Source organism: Haematobia irritans, chromosome 4 (genome assembly GCF_050003625.1).
Source record: "Haematobia irritans isolate KBUSLIRL chromosome 4, ASM5000362v1, whole genome shotgun sequence".
Lineage (NCBI taxonomy): Eukaryota > Metazoa > Arthropoda > Insecta > Diptera > Muscidae > Haematobia > Haematobia irritans.
The window spans coordinates 151,772,889-151,792,081 of record NC_134400.1 but is presented as its reverse complement, the minus strand read 5'-3'; the positions used below and the strand labels follow the sequence as shown (position 1 = coordinate 151,792,081).

Below are 19,193 nucleotides of genomic sequence, written 5' to 3'. Positions count from 1 at the left end.
TATTTTTTTCCTATGCTACTAGCCAATGATTAGTATGGAACTCACACAAATGGGAACGCAGGGAAGTAGAGTGCAGGTGCATATGTGAAATTGCTCAAGGATGTAGCTATGATTACTTGCCATTTTAACAACACAACTCAATTTATGATAAACCACATATTTTCTTACCATTCCTTGTTTTCTTTGGTATCATTTGATTATTGTGAGATAATTGGATTTATCAAAGCTAATAAGGAGACACTCAGAAATCCATTAACAAAGGGAATATACTGTCCACAACAATTTATAGTTGTTTATAGCTATTTATAAGAGCAAACGTAGTCGGTATATTAAAATTTACAAGTCATATTGCATATTTAAAAATTGTTCTCATATTCACTTTAACTTGTAGGCTTCTTTACATAGCAAAAAATCTGTAGTAATGATAACACTCAGCAAAAACACTCATTACCCGGTAATCTTGTAGGTAAGCCTATTTAAAAATTAATAACCACTTATTAATTGGCATCGCTTCGGATTACATATAAAGGGTGATTCTTTTGAGGTTAGGATTTTCATGCATTAGTATTTGACAGATCACGTGGGATTTCAGACATGGTGTCAAAGAGAAAGATGCTCAGTATGCTTTGACATTTCATCATGAATAGACTTACTAACGAATTTTCAGTGAATGGGCCCTAGAAAAGTTGGCAGAAAATCCGCTTTTTTATCGACAAATTTTGTTCAGCGATGAGGCTCATTTCTGGTTGAATGGCTACGTAAATAAGCAAAATTGCCGCAATTGGAGTGAAGAGCAACCAGAAGCCGTTCAAGAACTGCCCATGCATCCCGAAAAATGCACTGTTTGGTGTGGTTTGTACGCTGGTGGAATCATTGGACCGTATTTTTTCAAAGATGCTGTTGGACGCAACGTTACGGTGAATGGCGATCGCTATCGTTCGATGCTAACAAACTTTTTGTTGCCAAAAATGGAAGAACTGAACTTGGTTGACATGTGGTTTCAACAAGATGGCGCTACATGCCACACAGCTCGCGATTCTATGGCCATTTTGAGGGAAAACTTCGGAGAACAATTCATCTCAAGAAATGGACCGGTAAGTTGGCCACCAAGATCATGCGATTTGACGCCTTTAGACTATTTTTTGTGGGGCTACGTCAAGTCTAAAGTCTACAGAAATAAGCCACTATTCCAGCTTTGGAAGACAACATTTCCGAAGAAATTCGGGCTATTCCGGCCGAAATGCTCGAAAAAGTTGCCCAAAATTGGACTTTCCGAATGGACCACCTAAGACGCAGCCGCGGTCAACATTTAAATGAAATTATCTTCAAAAAGTAAATGTCATGGACCAATCTAACGTTTCAAATAAAGAACCGATGAGATTTTGCAAATTTTATGCGTTTTTTTTTAAAAAAAAGTTATCAAGCTCTTAACAAATCACCCTTTACATACGCATGTCCTAGGAGGAAAGTACTTTTCCCCAGGCATACTTTCGGCCATAAAATAAGTAGTGCATTTAAAGCATATATTCACCTAATATGTAATGACTTATTCGTAGATACACCAAAGCTTGCAAAATAAATAGCCACTTATTGTCTCAGGCAACCAAATCTCGAAAATATTGATTTCTATCGCCGATTACAATGGATCAAAATATGGCGAGTGGTGCTGAAATAGGAGAACTATTTGAATAGAAACGAATATTGTATAAATAAATAAAAATTGTAATAAATAATCTAAATAAGATTATACTCAAATTAATTTCACACTTAAAATAGAAATAAATGTAGGTTGTTTAAGGTAGTTGGATTCGTGAATTACGATATAATCTACTAAAAGTGGATTTAAGTCTTTTTTTATAAGGCATTTGAAATTTAGTTTAAGCGCATTTTGGAAGTGTAATGTGAATGAGGTATAAGAAAGTATTTATTTAAAACATAATATGATAATGACATTAAATACAATTATTATGAAATATTTGTGAAAAAAAATTCTTAACGGAAAAATCTTCAGAATTACCGTTACATTACATATTCTTTTTGATTTTTTATGTAAGTGCTCGATTATGTGAATAATTATATTAACTACAACTGCCTAAAAATTAGAGAATAACAATTCGAAAATTACCGAGAAGTATTTATTTTTGTCATTACAAGTTAGTCATTATAACTCGCCGCAATGTAATGCAACGTGTAATGACAGCTTTACTCCTGGTAATGTCAATTGTAATGAGATGTGGTTACCTAGTTTTTGCTGGGCACATACAAAAGTATTTATGGTCGATGTCGAAAAATGATTTCAAAGTCATCAAGAGTGATAAAAAAAAACGTTTTATACCGGAGTTTTTTCAAGAACAGATAGACGGTGTTTTATGAAATAAATAAGCCGGTCTTCATAAAAACTCGTAATTTTGAAAGAAAAATTTCATTGTCACACAAAATCAACGAAAAAATAATTCGATAATTTATTACAAATTGGGCATAATTTTATTTTAATTCAAATGTATGTTGCGCATGTTTGAATGCGTCTTCATTGCAGTTTATAAAATGTCCAGAAGCATTTGTCTAAATTTGTCACTAAATTAACCATTTTACAATGAAAATATAAAAACCGAAAATCAGCTTTTGAAGCCTTGAAAACACCCTTTCTACCGATCCACCTAAAATGGAATTTTTCACGAAAACCACCAATCGGTGTTATAACATAAAAAGCTCCAAAGATTTTGATCATTAATTTTTTTTAATCAGTATAAAAATATCAACATCATATTAAAATCTATGTCAAATTAGAGGTGAAATTTTTTTACAAATTCTCATGTCATGTTTTTTATGTAAGAAGCCGATTGGCGAAAATTAAAATTTGTAAAATTTGTGATTTTAGTACCTATAGGATAGATTTGATTAAGTTAGGTTATAGATACAGCTCGCTTTTTCAGGCTCACTGTGATATTGTGATACCACCTTACTGTAGAATCAATTGATAAAGGGTGATACGGTCAAAATTTGGTCAAGGGAAAACGCGTGTAAATCGGTGAAATCGTTTATTTAAAAAATCAAATTAAATTTCTTTTTCAAGTTCAATTAGTATAAAATTCAGGAAAAAAATTCAGTTAGGCTTTCGCCACCGTGGTGCAATGGTTAGCATGCCCGCCTTGCATACACAAGGTCGTGGGTTCGATTCCTGCTTCGACCGAACACCAAAAAGTTTTTCAGCGGTGTTTTCAGCGGTGGATTATCCCACCTCAGTAATGCTGGTGACATTTCTGAGGGTTTCAAAGCTTCTCTAAGTGGTTTCACTGCAATGTGGAACGCCTTTCGGACTCGGCTATAAAAAGGAGGTCCCTTGTCATTGAGCTTAACATCGAATCGGGCAGCACTCAGTGATAAGAGAGAAGTTCACCAACGTGGTATCACAATGGACTGAATAGTCTAAGTGAGCCTGATACTTCGGGCTGCCACCTAACCTAACCTAGGCTTTCGCTTTTCCAAATCCGAATTGCCGGGCCTCACGCTTGACACCTGCCATCAGATTTTGTACAGCCACCTTGTCCACCTTCTTCGCCGCAGAAAGCCAGTTTGCCTTGAACTGCTGCTCGTCCTTAGCAGTTTTTATACCCACCACCATAGGATGGGGGGTATATTAACTTTGTCATTCCGTTGGTAACACATCGAAATATTGCTCTAAGACCCCATAAAGTATATATATTCTGGGTCGTGGTGAAATTCTGAGTCGATCTGAGCATGTCCGTCCGTCCGTCCGTCCGTCCGTCTGTTGAAATCACGCTAACTTCCGAACGAAACAAGCTATCGACTTGAAACTTGGCACAAGTAGTTGTTATTGATGTAGGTCGGATGGTATCGCAAATGGGCCATATCGGTCCACTTTTACGTATAGCCCCCATATAAACGGACCCCAAAATGTTGCTTGCGAGGCCTCTAAGAGAAGGAAATTTCATCCGATCCGGCTGAAATTTGGTACATGGTGGTAGTATATGGTCTCTAACAACCATGCAAAAATTGGTCCACATCGGTCTATAATTATATATAGCCCCCATATAAACCGATCCCCCGATTTGACTTGCGAGGCCCCTAAGAAAGGCAAATTTCATCCGATCCGGCTGAAATTTGGTACATGGTGTCAGTATATGGTCTCTTACAACCATGCAAAAATTGGTCCACATCGGTCCATAATTATATATAGCCCCCATATAAACCGATCCCCCGATTTGGCTTGCGAGGCCTCTAAGAGAAGCAAATTTCATCCGATCCGGCTGAAATTTGGTACGTGATGTTCGTATATGGTCTCTAACAACCATGCGAAAATTGGTCCACATCGGTTCATAATTATATATAGCCCCCATATAAACCGATCACCACATTTGACCTCCGGAACCTCTTGGAAGACCAAAATTCATCTGAATCAGTTGAAATTTGGTACGTGGTGTTAATATATGGCCTCAAACTCCCATGCAAAAATTGGTCGATATCGGTCCATAATTATATATAGGCCCCATATAAACCGATCCCCAGATTTGATCTCCGGAGCCCCTTGGAAGAGCAAAATTCTTCCCATTCGGTTGGAATTTGGTACGTGATGTTAGTATATGGTATCCAACAACCATGCAGGAATTGGTTCCTATCAGTCCATAATTATATATAGCCCCCATATAAACCGATCACCACATTTGACCTCCGGTGCCTATTGGAGAAGCAAAATTCATCCGATCTGCTTGAAATTTGGTACATTGTGCTAGTATATGGTCGTTAACAACCATGCCTAACTAGGTCCATATCGGTCTATAGTTATATATGGCCCTCAGATAAATCGATCCCCAATCACACAAAAATTGGTCCATATCAAGTTCATAATTGTATATAGCCCCCATATAAACGACCCCCATATTTCAATTCTGGCTCTCTACGTACAAAAAGTCCATATCGATTCGTAATTATTTATAGACAACTATACATAACTTTTTTGTCTAATATATACCATGTATGGACTAAATCACAATTTAGAAAACGATGTTAAGAAGTTTTAAGATAACACAACCCAAGTAATTCGATTGTGGATGACAGTCTTTCATTGACAGTCTTACATAAGATTCGGCCTGGCCGAACTTGCGGCCGTATATACTTGTTTTGGTCTTCTTTTGGCTCCGCTTGACAATAGCCCAGTATTTCTCAATTGGGCGGAGCTCTGGCGTGTTGGGAGGGTTCTTGTCCTTGGGAACCACCTGCACGTTGTTGGCGGCGTACCACTCCATGGCCTTTTTAAATGCAAAATTGAAAGAAATACGTCAAGTTTATATTGACCAAATTTTGACCGTATCACCCTTTAAGACCACTGTGTTCGTGTTTGTTGCACAGCGTAGCCTTACAGACGATATTACACCTACTTTTTGGGGTCTACACCTGCTTTACTAGGTTAGGTTAGTGTAGATTATGTCTAGCGGCAGTCATTTAGACTATTCAGTCCATTGAGGCAACGCAAGTGCGAAAAATTATTTGAATATATGTATTACCTCAAAAGAACTTCTTGTGAAGTGAAAAATATGCCTATCCTTAGAAAAGAAGTTTTGGATGTAAATTAAATGTAGCGATTTGGTAAGAACGATAAGCAACAAAAAGCGAGAGCGATTTCAGCCATAAGGGTGTAATCACCCTTGATCCGCCCTGACTAGCAGAAATCAAAATTTGGGTTTCTTCTGTAATCTATGTAGGTTTGTTTCACTACAATCGCAAAGGTTTTTTTGTTTATACGGATTTTTTCTTTTTAATTTTTCTCGATTACATTTTTGTTTATTATTTTATTTCTCACGTTTATACTTTTATGGTATTTTCTTGTGATATTTTTACCTTTACTTTGTGCCTTGTGTATTAATTGATAAGATAACAGATATTTGAAAAAAAACAGTTTATTTCAAGTTGAGTCATACCTTCCAGACAATTGTGGCTTGTAGTTGTTGATGGATTCCACAATAGTAGTCTAGCGAACAGCAAAGGTGTTAGTAATATGTATACCCAAAATGATTTACTTTTTGCACTTTTTTTGCTCGTTGAACAGTAGTTGTCAATAACTAATGAATATTTGATAATGATAACCTTGGCTTTCCAATGAATAGCCCTGCTTTCTGGATACTTCCGTATGAAGGTGATCTGCTATTGGGAATAATGATAGAATTTTTACGTAGTCTACTATGTTGTTGTTATTGTGACAGTGTGCCTAGTTTCTTCTATTGAGTTAAGTGCGAATGAGTTATGTTAAGGAGCGTGAAACAATTACCAAATATTGCATTTCTACAAATAAGATGGAATGCATTCGGTTTGATCTAGCCGTAAGTCAAATAATTTTATAAGACAAGTATGACATACGTCATCTCCAAACAGAAAAAAACATCACCAAAATATTTCAATTAAGAAGTTAATAGGGGTTAAAAACTTTTTCAATTACAAAATTATTTGATGCAATTAACTTTTTAGTCAAACTCTAAACATTATGTCAATTAGGTCAATGATTAAAATTTTTAATCAAAACATTAATTGATACAATTAACTTTTTAATCAAACAAGGAAGAGTAACGCCCACTTCCACGACGCTCCGTTAGTGCTACGTTATCTAACGAATTTTTAAAACGAGCTATGGAGATATCTGTCATCATGCCTATATAATTCATATGTTAGGAAGTTATCTGCTGAAAATTGTTCAGTTATAGTCAGCCTGAGAGAACATAGTTGCACTTTCCTTTCTGTTAACTGGCAGTTAACGCCAGCGACTCTACATGAAAATAACCGTAGGTCAGTTAGAAACAGATTGAATTTTATTTTAATTTTTAATAAAAAATAATTGATTTTAATAAAAAAAAAGTGGCTGAAAATTTTTACGTCTTTATTTAAACAAATAATTGATGCAATATATTTTTTAATCAAACTAAGAACACAAAGTTAGTTAAGAAAATTAGAACATATTCGCGGTTTTTATTAAACAACTAATTGAAGAATTTAATAGGTGGACATTGCAAAACTCAATTAATTGTTTAACTGATTTAATGAAAAAGTTATTTGGAATTTGGATTGAAGTTTAACAAAATATTTAATTGAATCAATTCGAAAACTGACTGAGTTTTCCAATCATCATTAATTAAATTTTCGAATGAATTTTAATTTATAAAATATGAGTGGATGAGGTAAGACCCATTTGTGTGTTTCCACATGTTTTTTAGGTTTTTGCAAAATATGGCCGAGCGTCATCATGCTGCGAAATCGCCCTGTCGTGTCTTTGCAAATAACGTTTCACCAAGTTGCAGAAGCTCATATTACACCACACCCAGCTGGACCCACAAAATTCACAGCGTCGATGTTTACCTAGGATAGCATATGATTTTTTTCGCTTGGGATTGTCGTATTGGATACACTTTTTATCACCAGTCATAATGCGATACAAAAAACCTTTCCTATGCTGCCTTTGAAGCAGGTCTTCGCAAACGAAAAATAGCGTTTTGAGATTTTTGATAAATGCTTGTTATTTGTTTTTAAAAATATCGTATACCGCTTTACGAAAATTATCCGGCTATACAAAACCGAAAACACCGACAAACTGTATTTTTAACACTATAGTTCTTACCGAAGAAACATATGTTTCCATATATATGGATAAAGTAGAGCTTTATATTTATCAGTCTGGAGACTTTTCAATTTCTGTGCAAGATGCTCTTCTAGAGATGCCCTTATTTTTTTTACTTCACAAGATTTTGTTTTGAGGTTATTTAAATTTTACTGGGCTAAAAACACAGTAAGGACAAAGAGAATACTGTAAATTAAAAAAAAAAAAAAAATGAAAGTATGCGGATTAATTGCTTGGCAAACGGAGAATGTCTGATGAAATACATTTCAACGCGTCTTTGTATAGAGATGACACTCGAAAAAGTGTACATATGTTATTTTTGTTTTATTGAAATTCGTAATACTCAAGTAATCACATCAGAAGAAATTGGCCTTTTTGGCGAAAGTTTTGTTTAATTAAATGTTCATTAGTTCTGGATAAATCTTTGTTTGTTTTGCCACGTCTATTAACAGGTTGGCTGATAAGTCCCCGGTCTAACAAAGAACAAGTATATACGGCCGTAAGTTCGGCCAGGCCGAAGCTTATGTACGCTCCATCATGAATTGCGTAGAAACTTCATCTAAACACTGCCATCCACAATCGAATTACTTAAGTTGCGGTAACGCTTGCCGATGGCAAGGTATCTTAAAACCTCCTAACACCATCTTCTAAATTGTATGTAAGTCCATACGTGGTATATATTAAATCAAAAAAGATCGATCCAATACGTATGTACTTCAGTTTGACAAAGTAGACATAAAATTTTGAAAAAATTTTCTACAGAAATAAAATTTTACCAAAATTTTCTATAGAAATGAACCGATATGGACCAATTTTTGTGTGATTGGACCAATTTTGGTATGGTTGTTAGCGACCATATACTAACACCACGTGCCTAATTTGAACCGGATTGGATGAATTGTGCTCTCCAAGAGGCTCCGGAGGTCAAATCTGGAGAATGTTTTATATGGGGGCTATATATAATTATGGACCGATATGGACCAATTCTGGCACGGTTGTTAAAGATCATATACTACCACCATGTTCCAAATTACAACCGGATTGGATGAAATTTGCTTCTTCTGGAGACTTCGCAAGCCAAATCTGGGGATCGGTTTATATGGGGGCTATATATAATTATGAACCGATGTGGACCAATTTTTCCATGGTTGTTAGAGACCATATACCAATATCATGTACCAAACTTCAGGCGGATCGGATGAAATTTGCTTCTACTTGAGGCTCCGCAACCCAAATCTGGGGATCGGTTTATATGGGCGCCATATATAATTAAGGACCGTTGTGGACCAATTTTTGCAAGGTTGTTAGAGACCATATACCAATACCAAGTACCAAATTTCAGCCGGATCGGATGCAATTTGCTCCTCTTTGAGGCTTCGCAATCCAAATCTGGAGATCGGTTTATATGGGGTCTATATATAATTATGGACCGATGTGGACCAATTTTTGCATGGTTGTTATAGACCATATACCAACATCATGTACCAAATTTCAGCCGGATCGGATGAAATTTGCTTCTCTTTAAAGCTCCGCAACCCAAATCTGGGGATCGGTTTATATGGGCGCCATATATAATTAAGGACCGTTGTGGACCAATTTTTGCAAGGTTGTTAGAGACCATATACCAATACCAAGTACCAAATTTCAGCCGGATCGGATGCAATTTGCTCCTCTTTGAGGCTTCGCAATCCAAATCTGGAGATCGGTTTATATGGGGTCTATATATAATTATGGACCGATGTGGACCAATTTTTGCATGGTTGTTATAGACCATATACCAACATCATGTACCAAATTTCAGCCGGATCGGATGAAATTTGCTTCTCTTTGAGGCTCCGCAACCCAAATCTGGGGATCGGTTTATATGGGCGCCATATATAATTAAGGACCGTTGTGGACCAATTTTTGCAAGGTTATTAGAGACCATATACCAATACCATGTACCAAATTTCAGCCGGATCGGATGCAATTTGCTCCTCTTTGAGGCTTCGCAATCCAAATCTGGAGATCGGTTTATATGGGGTCTATATATAATTATGGACCGATGTGGACCAATTTTTGCATGGTTGTTATAGACCATATACCAACATCATGTACCAAATTTCAGCCGGATCGGATGAAATTTGCTTCTCTTTGAGGCTCCGCAACCCAAATCTGGGGATCGGTTTATATGGGGGCTATATATAATTATGGACCGATGTGGACCAATTTTTGCATGATTGTTAGAGACCATATACCAACACCATGTACTAAATTTCAGCCGGATCGGATGAAATATGCTTATCTTAGAGGCTCCACAAGCCAAATCTGGGGATCGGTTTATATGGGGGCTATATATAATTAAGGACCGATATGGACCAATTTTTGCATGGTTGTTAGAGACCATATACCAACATCATGTACCAAATTTCAGCCGGATCGGATGAAATTTGCTTCTCTTTTAGGCTGCGCAAGCCAAATCTGGAGATCGGTTTATATGGGGGCTATATATAATTATGGACCGATGTGGACCAATTTTTGCATGGTTGTTAGAGACCATATACCAACATCATATACCAAATTTCAGCCGGATCGGATGAAATATGCTTCTGTTAGAGGCTCCACAAGCCAAATCTGAGGGTCCCTTTATATGGGGGCTATACGTAAAAGTGGACCGATATGGCCCATTTTCAATACCATCCGACCTACGTCGATAACAACTACTTGTGCCAAGTTTCAAGTCGATAGCTTGTTTCGTTCGGAAGTTAGCGTGATTTCAACAGACGGACGGACGGACGGACGGACGGACATGCTTAGATCGACTCAGAATTTCACCACGACCCAGAATATATATACTTTATGGGGTCTTAGAGCAATATTTCGATGTGTTACAAACGGAATGACAAAGTTAATATACCCCCATCCTATGATGGAGGGTATAAAAACACATTTTTTTTGTCAAAATTCGTTTTTATTATTCAACATAGTTCCCTTCAAGAGCGATACAACGATTATAACGACCTTCCAATTTTTTGATACCATTTTGGTGGTACTCCTTCGATTTTGCCTCAAAATAGGCCTCAGTTTCGGCGATCACCTCTTCATTGCAGCCAAATTTTTTCCCTGTTAGCATCCTTTTGAGGTCTGCGAACAAGACAAAGTCGCTGGGGCCAGATCTGGAGAATACGGTGGGTGGGGAAGCAATTCGAAGCCCAATTTATGAATTTTTGCCATCGTTCTCAATGACTTGTGGCACGGTGCGTTGTCTTGGTGGAACAACACTTTTTTCTTCTTCATATGGGGCCCTTTTGTCGCGATTTCGACCTTCAAACGCTCCAATAACGGCATATAATAGTCACTGTTGATGGGTTTTCCCTTCTGAAGATAATCGATAAAAATTATTCCATGCGCATCCCAAAAAAACAGAGGCCATTACTTTGCCAGCGGACTTTTGAGTCTTTCCACGCTTCGGAGACGGTTCACCGGTCGCTGTCCACTCAGCCGACTGTCGATTGGACTCAGGAGTGTAGTGATGGAGCCATGTTTCATCCATTGTCACATATCGACGGAAAAACTCGGGTGTATTACGAGTTAACAGCTGCAAACACCGCTCAGAATCATCAACACGTTGTTGTTTTTGGTCAAATGTGAGCTCGCGCGGCACCCATTTTGCACAGAGCTTCCGCATATCCAAATATTGATGAATGATATGACCAACACGTTCCTTTGATATCTTTAAGGCCTCTGCTATCTCGATCAACTTCATTTTACGGTCATTCAAAATCATTTTGTGTTTTTTTTTTTGATGTTTTCGTCGGTAACCACCTCTTTCGGGCGTTCGGGCGGTGAACGCAGTCACCGTCCTCCAAGCTCATTTCACCACGCTTGAATTTTGCATACCAATCAATTATTGTTCATTTCCCTGGGGCAGAGTACGGAAACTCATAATCAAGCCAAGTTTTTGCTTCCACCGTATTTTTTCCCTTCAGTATTTTATCAAAACACGAAATTAATTTTTTTTTTCACAATAACAAAAGTTGCTTCACAAAAGACGCTCTATCCCACAAACTAATTGACGTACAGACGTCAAATTTTGACACGAATCATTTGAAGGTTGGTACTATATAAAAATAATATGCCTTTAATACTAGCGACGCCATCTGTGTGTCAGACCGGGGACTTATCAGCCAACCTGTTATAAAGGGTGATTTGTTAAGAGCTTGATAACTTTTTTTTTAAAAAAAACGCATAAAATTTGCAAAATCTCATCGGTTCTTTATTTGAAACGTTAGATTGGTCCATGACATTTACTTTTTGAAGATAATTTCATTTAAATGTTGACCGCGGCTGCGTCTTAGGTGGTCCATTCGGAAAGTCCAATTTTGGGCAACTTTTTCGAGCATTTCGGCCGGAATAGCCCGAATTTCTTCGGAAATGTTGTCTTCCAAAGCTGGAATAGTTGCTGGCTTATTTCTGTAGACTTTAGACTTGACGTAGCCCCACAAAAAATAGTCTAAAGGCGTCAAATCGCATGATCTTGGTGGCCAACTTACCGGTCCATTTCTTGAGATGAATTGTTCTCCGAAGTTTTCCCTCAAAATGGCCATAGAATCGCGAGCTGTGTGGCATGTAGCGCCATCTTGTTGAAACCACATGTCAACCAAGTTCAGTTCTTCCATTTTTGGCAACAAAAAGTTTGTTAGCATCGAACGATAGCGATCGCCATTCACCGTAACGTTGCGTCCAACAGCATCTTTGAAAAAATACGGTCCAATGATTCCACCAGCGTACAAACCACACCAAACAGTGCATTTTTCGGGATGCATGGGCAGTTCTTGAACGGCTTCTGGTTGCTCTTCACTCCAAATGCGGCAATTTTGCTTATTTACGTAGCCATTCAACCAGAAATGAGCCTCATCGCTGAACAAAATTTGTCGATAAAAAAGCGGATTTTCTGCCAACTTTTCTAGGGCCCATTCACTGAAAATTCGACGTTGTGGCTCGTTAGTAAGTATATTCATGATGAAATGTCAAAGCATACTGAGCATCTTTCTCTTTGACACCATGTCTGAAATCCCACGTGATCTGTCAAATACTAATGCATGAAAATCCTAACCTCAAAAGAATCACCCTTTACAATAAAAAACAATCCTAAAAATCCTAAAAATATAATTTTATTTAATTAATTCATAACGGTAGCAGTCATTGCTGCTAACCCCATCGCCTACGATTAAATTCAAACATTCCATGGAATGCCTACGAGATTAAATTTATGTTTGCCACATTGTATAGTTTGTGACCCCCATTTTAAGTATGCTTTTTTTATTAATTTTTAGAACACTACAATACATCATACTCATACGAATACAAACTTTTGATATTCTTGAAAAAACTTGCCGTACTTCAAATCGTTTTTTATTAAGCTCGAAACAATTAAGCGATTAGTATTTAGAGTTTTCTATTAACTTTGTCTATCATATCATTATTGCCATTTTTATTTGCAATTCTCTTTACGCAGCCATTTCGTTTTATTGATATTTTTACAAAAAAACACGACAATTGTTTGCATATTGAAGGTTTCTTAGAAGATTTTTTATATTATGTCTAATGGCTTAATTATTTTTATACGTTTTTCTTTTATATTTGCTTGCCAACCTTAATTTCCAGACCTTTTAAATATATATAGGTCTATTTTCTTTGTTATGGAATACGTTTTCCAATTCTTTGTTAAATAATTTTTGAGCTATTAAAAGAAGTATATTTTTATAGTTGTGTAATTTACAATGACTCGATTATATTATACCACAAACAAAGCATAATGAATTAGGAGTTACGTTGAATTCTTTACCGACAATCTAATGATTTGCACTTGTGGGTAATATCCAACAACAAGTTTGAATCTTATTGGGTGTAATGAAATACAATTATCAGAATAATCCATTTTACAAAATATCCCAAAAGTTTTTCTTCTCTTCTTTGTCCCAGACTGGTTCATTACGATCTCTATCCATGGAACACCACGTATCCGATTTCCAATCATAAACTCTTGATCAGAGGGAATTTCTAAGACGATGTGAAGATATTCGTTTGTCTGTCTATTGTAAACACCTAACCTAACCTAATCTAACCTAATCTAACCTAGAAAAAAGTTATCATGCTGAAATTTGGCAAGCTAACTTGCTTGCGAAGTCCCCATATACACCGCAGCCAGTTTGTGGCCCAAATTTGGCGTCGATTCATTTTTTTTATCTGTGAGTAGGTTAGGTTCCAAAATTGGCTATATATGGGTTTATATATAGATATAGCCTCCATCCCATAGTCATCTAAACGCCATAGATTTGTCTGTAATATAAAATCTAGTGGTCCCTAAGAAGTTCTGATGAAATTGATTTACATCGGTCCATATCACAATCTCATGATTTTACTTCTTGAGATAATATAAGGCCTCAATTTTTCAAATTTTATTTCGTTTATTTCGGTCCATATAGGACAACGATTCAGCCAAACCTTTTTTTCATTCGAAACGCTCGAAATTTAATTCGAACAAATGGGCCATATCGGTCCACTTTTACGTATAGCCCCCATATAAACGGACCCCCAAATTTGGATTGCAGACTCTCTAAGAGAAGCAAATTTCATCCGATCCGGCTGAAATTTGGTACATGGTGTTAGTATATGGTCTCTAACAACCATGCAAAAATTTGTCCGCATCGGTCCATAATTATATATAGCCCCCATATAAACCGATACCACGATTTGGCTTTCGGAGCCTCTAAGAGAAGCAAATTTCATCCGATCCGGCTGAAATTTGGTACATGATGTTAGTATGTGGTCTTTAACAACCATGCAAAAATTGGTCCACATTGGTAATTATATTATATTGCCCCCATATAAACCGATCCCCAGATTTGACCTCTGGTGCCTTTTGGAGAAGCAAAATTCATCCGATCTGGTTGAAATTTGGTACGTGGTGTTAATATATGGCCTCAAACACCCATGCAAAAATTGAACGAAATCGGTCCATAATTATATATAGCCCCCATATAAACCGATCCCCAGATTTGACCTCTGGTGCCTTTTGGAGAAGCAAAATTCATCCGATCTGGTTGAAATTTGGTACGTGGTGGTAGTATATGATATTTAACAACCATGCCAAAAGTGGTCCATATTAGTCCATAATCATATATAGCCCCCATATAAACCGATCCCGAGATTTGGTTTTGGAGCCTCTTGGAGGAGCAAATTTCATCCGAGTCGGTTGAAATTTGGTACATTGTGCTAGTATATGGCCGTTATATATAGCCCTCAGATAAATCGATCCCCAATCACACAAAATTTGGTCCATATCAAATTCATAATTGTATATAGCCCCCATATAAGCGACCCCCATATTTCAATTCTGGCTCCCTACGTACCGCGCAAAAGTCCATATCGATTCGTAAACCTACACATACCTTTTTTTTCTAATATATACCACGCAGAGAATGAAGCCGACCCATTTTTGCCGGCGGCGGCTGACACTAATTTTTTGCCTCCGGCGGCGGCGGCTTGATGGCTAAGCCGATATAAATTCGTCTATTCGGCGGCGGACAATTATCCATTATAAAATCGATTTGAGGTAATCCTAATGGTAATGAGATTAGTTGTACAACCAAACTTACAATCAAATTTTCATTTCATTTACATTTTCTAAGCTAAATGGTTGCAAAGCTATTATAGAAACATGATACTGATGGATTTTGGGTTGAAAGTTAAACATTTTAACAAAAAATACAACAATTATTAATAAATTTTTCTGATTTAAATCAATATTTTTGATTACTTGGCGGCTAATTATGAGTCGAGATGAGTCGATATATTCGGCGGCGGCTTCGGCTGGAAGAAACTGGTCGGCGGCGGCTAAAATCGGCGGCGCGACTCGGCGGCTTCATTCTCTGATACCACGTATGGACTAACTCACAATTTAGAAAACGATTTAAGATACCACAACCCAAGTAAATCGATTGTGGATGACAGTCTTTTGTAGAAGTTTCTACGCAATCCATTGTGGAGGGTACATAAGATTCGGCCTGGCCGAACTTACGGCCATATATACTTGTTAATCCTACATTTTTTAAGAGATTTTCTTGAAGACGACCTATGTGAAGGGTACTTAAGAATAGGCCTGGTCGAACTTTCGGCCCTATTTACTTGTTTTAAATGCTTAGTGTGAACGCCGTATCACATAAAGCCTATTCTGGTCTTTTTTGCCTTTATAAATTTATATAGGGAAATATTTCAAACTCCCACAATATGTTTGGTTTGTTTGTCCATGTAATTATGTTTCAATCATTATTATAATTCCCTATTTGTTTTTCTCCCACTTTTCCAATTATGGTTTCATGAAGTAATTTCGTTTGTTAAATATTTGTAAGTGAATATCGTTTGCCTTGTAATACCACAACATTTAAATATATCGAATAATTATCTATTGCTAAATTAACCCAAGAAAACAAATAAAATATTTTGAAACTGCTTTAAATTGTATTTTTATAACTCTTAATCTCTCTTAGCTTGCTTTGGAGCACTAAAAAAAACAAACGCCAGTTAAAATAAAAAAATCAAATTTTTAAAGTAAAAAACAAAAGCAAATACATTACAAAACAAAAACAGTTTCTCACAAAACAAAAAGCCTTTTTAAAGCAAAGGTGCAAAAAGTAAGTTCCTATTGAAAATTTGTTGTATTTATTTCCTGTCTTTTCTCTTTTTCCACTCTCTCTCTCTCTCGCTCTCATGTAACATTCTCACCCATTGTGCGTACTACATGTTTGTGTGGTTATTGTTATTGTTGTTCTTTCATTCAACTTCAATAACATATTTGCAGTTTACTCTGGCATCCAATTTGCATACATACATGATTACATGTTTGTTATAACACTTATCACACCCACCCCCCACCACTCCTTTACACAGCCAGTTAAACTGAAGCGATGAGACTTTTACGTTTGTTGTTGTTTTTTTAGCATACACCTGGTTTGCTGCCACACAATCATTTTTCGTAAATCACATACACATATATCCAATTGTATAGCCCACTCAATTTTAGTGCATATTAGAAATCCCCATACCAGCCCCCTTCATCACCACCTACAACCCATGTATCCATCGAGTCACATGCAAAAAAGCAATAATCAACAATGAATGATGTTGTGTTAACTACCTACCACACATTCCACAGACGTTACATTCCAACAGCACAATGAGCCTCTAATTGAACACGCACATTTTATTTTGGTTTTAATTTTTGGGTTTTTAATTAGCCTAAGAATTATTAATTAATAAATTCCTTTAAGTTAAAAAAACGCAAAAACTATTAGGATATATGCTAAGGATTATAATCAGAATCAAAAAGTCGAACTTTTCCACTTTTCAAAATATAAAAAGTCGACTTTTTTCGAAGAGTTGTTGAGACTTTTGTTTTTAGTTTTCGACTTTTTCAAAATTTGGAAAATCTGATTGATCGACTTTTAACATTTTAAAAATTTCGAAAAATCAACAATTTGGGGTTTCGCCTTTTGCAAAATTTAAAACAATTGGACTTTTCGACGTCTTGGAAAAATTGACTTTTTCAAAATGAGGAAAAGTCGACATTTTGTTTTTTTAATTTAGAAAAATCAATTTTTCGACTTTTGAGCTGCGGTTAAATCGGATAAATGTACACATTCGTATTCACCATATATATGTATGCTTATAAAAGTTACCATCGAAATATTTGCATCATATTCCGCTCTTAATCCAATGTCGACTTTTCCATTATTTCGTTAAAAGTCGATTACCGTATGATACGGGGATTAGAGTAATTTGAATTGTCGGATATACCAAATTTTAAAATCTGTTTCGATTTGTTCGTGTTGGCTACCTTTGGTAGGAATTATAGCCGTTAAAGCAATCACAGTCTACGAAAGTGACTGTGCGATAGTTTGGAACATTTTCGTCTTAAAATGAACGACACTTCGTTAATCTTTAATGCCAAACTTAGGCTCAAAAATGCTCCAGGCGCATAAGGCCAACGGATTGAGACCATTTTGAGAGTTGCTGTTGTTGCTTTTAGTGGTCATTGTGCGATAGAAATGAAGCGAGGAACCTCCTTTTAAAATGACGCGTGTTGCTGTTGCTGAGTCCTGTTGGAATGTCTTTGATCTGTGGCCGAATCGTTTGTCTTCCAAGGGCATAAATACTGTCTTTTGGACTTTTTCCCGCTAGTATTCGGTCTATGAATACAAGCTGAGAGTTACTGCGGGTCAGACCATTACTGGCACCTGAGTTCTGTTGGCCAATATAATGTGTACATTTTCAGCTTTGGCAAGTTATATCCGATCATTTTGTTTGTTTTGGAATGACTTCCCATCGTAGAAAACCAAATTCAATAACTGTCCACTTTCGTGCAAGCGTAGCAAATCCTTGGCTCTTTCTTTGGGCGTCGGTAAGCTCTTGCACTTTTTAGAACTTCAATGACTCATTTTTTCAATATGATTTGCATTCGTTGTCGCATTATGTTCAGCTCATTAGCAAGTTTTCTACCACTGCGACGATCAAAGCTGGGGTTCACTTTTTGGATCACTTCTTGTGCTGTTACCGTTTTTTCGTCCACAGATATAACGGCGACGATCAAACTTTCGCTTCGTAAATTTTTGAAGTCCTTTGTCGTTGAGCTAAACATAGAATTGGACAGCACTCCTTGATAAGAGAGAAAAAATTAGATAGCGGTGGCGGCTTTATTCTTTTCGGCGGTAATTTTAGTATCACCATTTTAGAGGAATTTCTTAGAGTAGTAGTGAAAATCCGTATTGGAATGAAAAGCAATTTCAATGACTTCAGATAATATTTCACTAGGCCATTCGATAACGTTTAGTGAAGAATATTTTTCATTAATTAATGAAAAACCTCACTTAATTGTTCATAATAACTATGACCAATAAAAAAGTGTTTACATATACATCAATAGGAAGTCTCAAACCACGATGGGCACAAATTTGTTTGTATGGATATACGATATAATCCATCGAAGGCACTTGGCTTGGCACGTTCAAAACATGGTCGTGTTTTATAAAAGAAATGACGCAAAGTGTCGTACAAAAAGTCTTCATTGCCAGTCAGATTTGCGAAACTTGTAAGGCTTTACCATTATTATGGGTGACTTTTCCATACACAAGTCATACCTGTACTCAGTTCAAACCAATAATTCGTGGAAATAGTTTATACAGTCTTCCTGGGCATAGAAACCAAAAAAAAAAAAAAAAAAATAATATAATTAAATAAAACTTAGGGAACACTACACATAATTATAACCACAACAATTAACAAAGCAGCAATATAACTCCCTGAAACAAAACCAGTAACCAATCTCTTAGAACAATGATTTTTTCTTCAAAGTCATTTTCATTCAGCAGATGTTTCAATGTAATTTTCATTCTATTTCTTTTTTCAAGTGCGAAAACATAAGGACGATATGCAAGTCAATGTGGCAGGCTTAAGACGCAATATCAAAAATTTAGCCCATAATTATTCAGATGCTCAGGTATGTAAGAATTCTATGGTATCCAATTTTTTTTAA

The 19,193-nt window shown here is 36.5% G+C and overlaps 1 protein-coding gene across 9 annotated transcripts in view; it reads left to right on the top strand.

Moving 5' to 3' along the window:
- lqf (epsin homolog lqf) overlaps nucleotides 1–19,193 on the top strand; it is a 49,166-nt gene that overhangs the window by 8,972 nt on the left and 21,001 nt on the right. For 5 of the 9 annotated variants that reach the window (XM_075307744.1, XM_075307743.1, XM_075307747.1 and 2 more), the window contains exons 1-2: nucleotides 18,813–18,974; nucleotides 19,069–19,157. In XM_075307744.1, the coding sequence (XP_075163859.1) occupies nucleotide 18,974; nucleotides 19,069–19,157 (90 nt within the window). In that variant the 5' untranslated portion in view covers nucleotides 18,813–18,973. Of the gene's footprint in view, nucleotides 1–16,152; nucleotides 16,297–18,812; nucleotides 18,975–19,068; nucleotides 19,158–19,193 lie in introns of those variants that run through there. The other 4 variants (XM_075307748.1, XM_075307749.1, XM_075307742.1 and 1 more) reach the window with 3 other exon arrangements.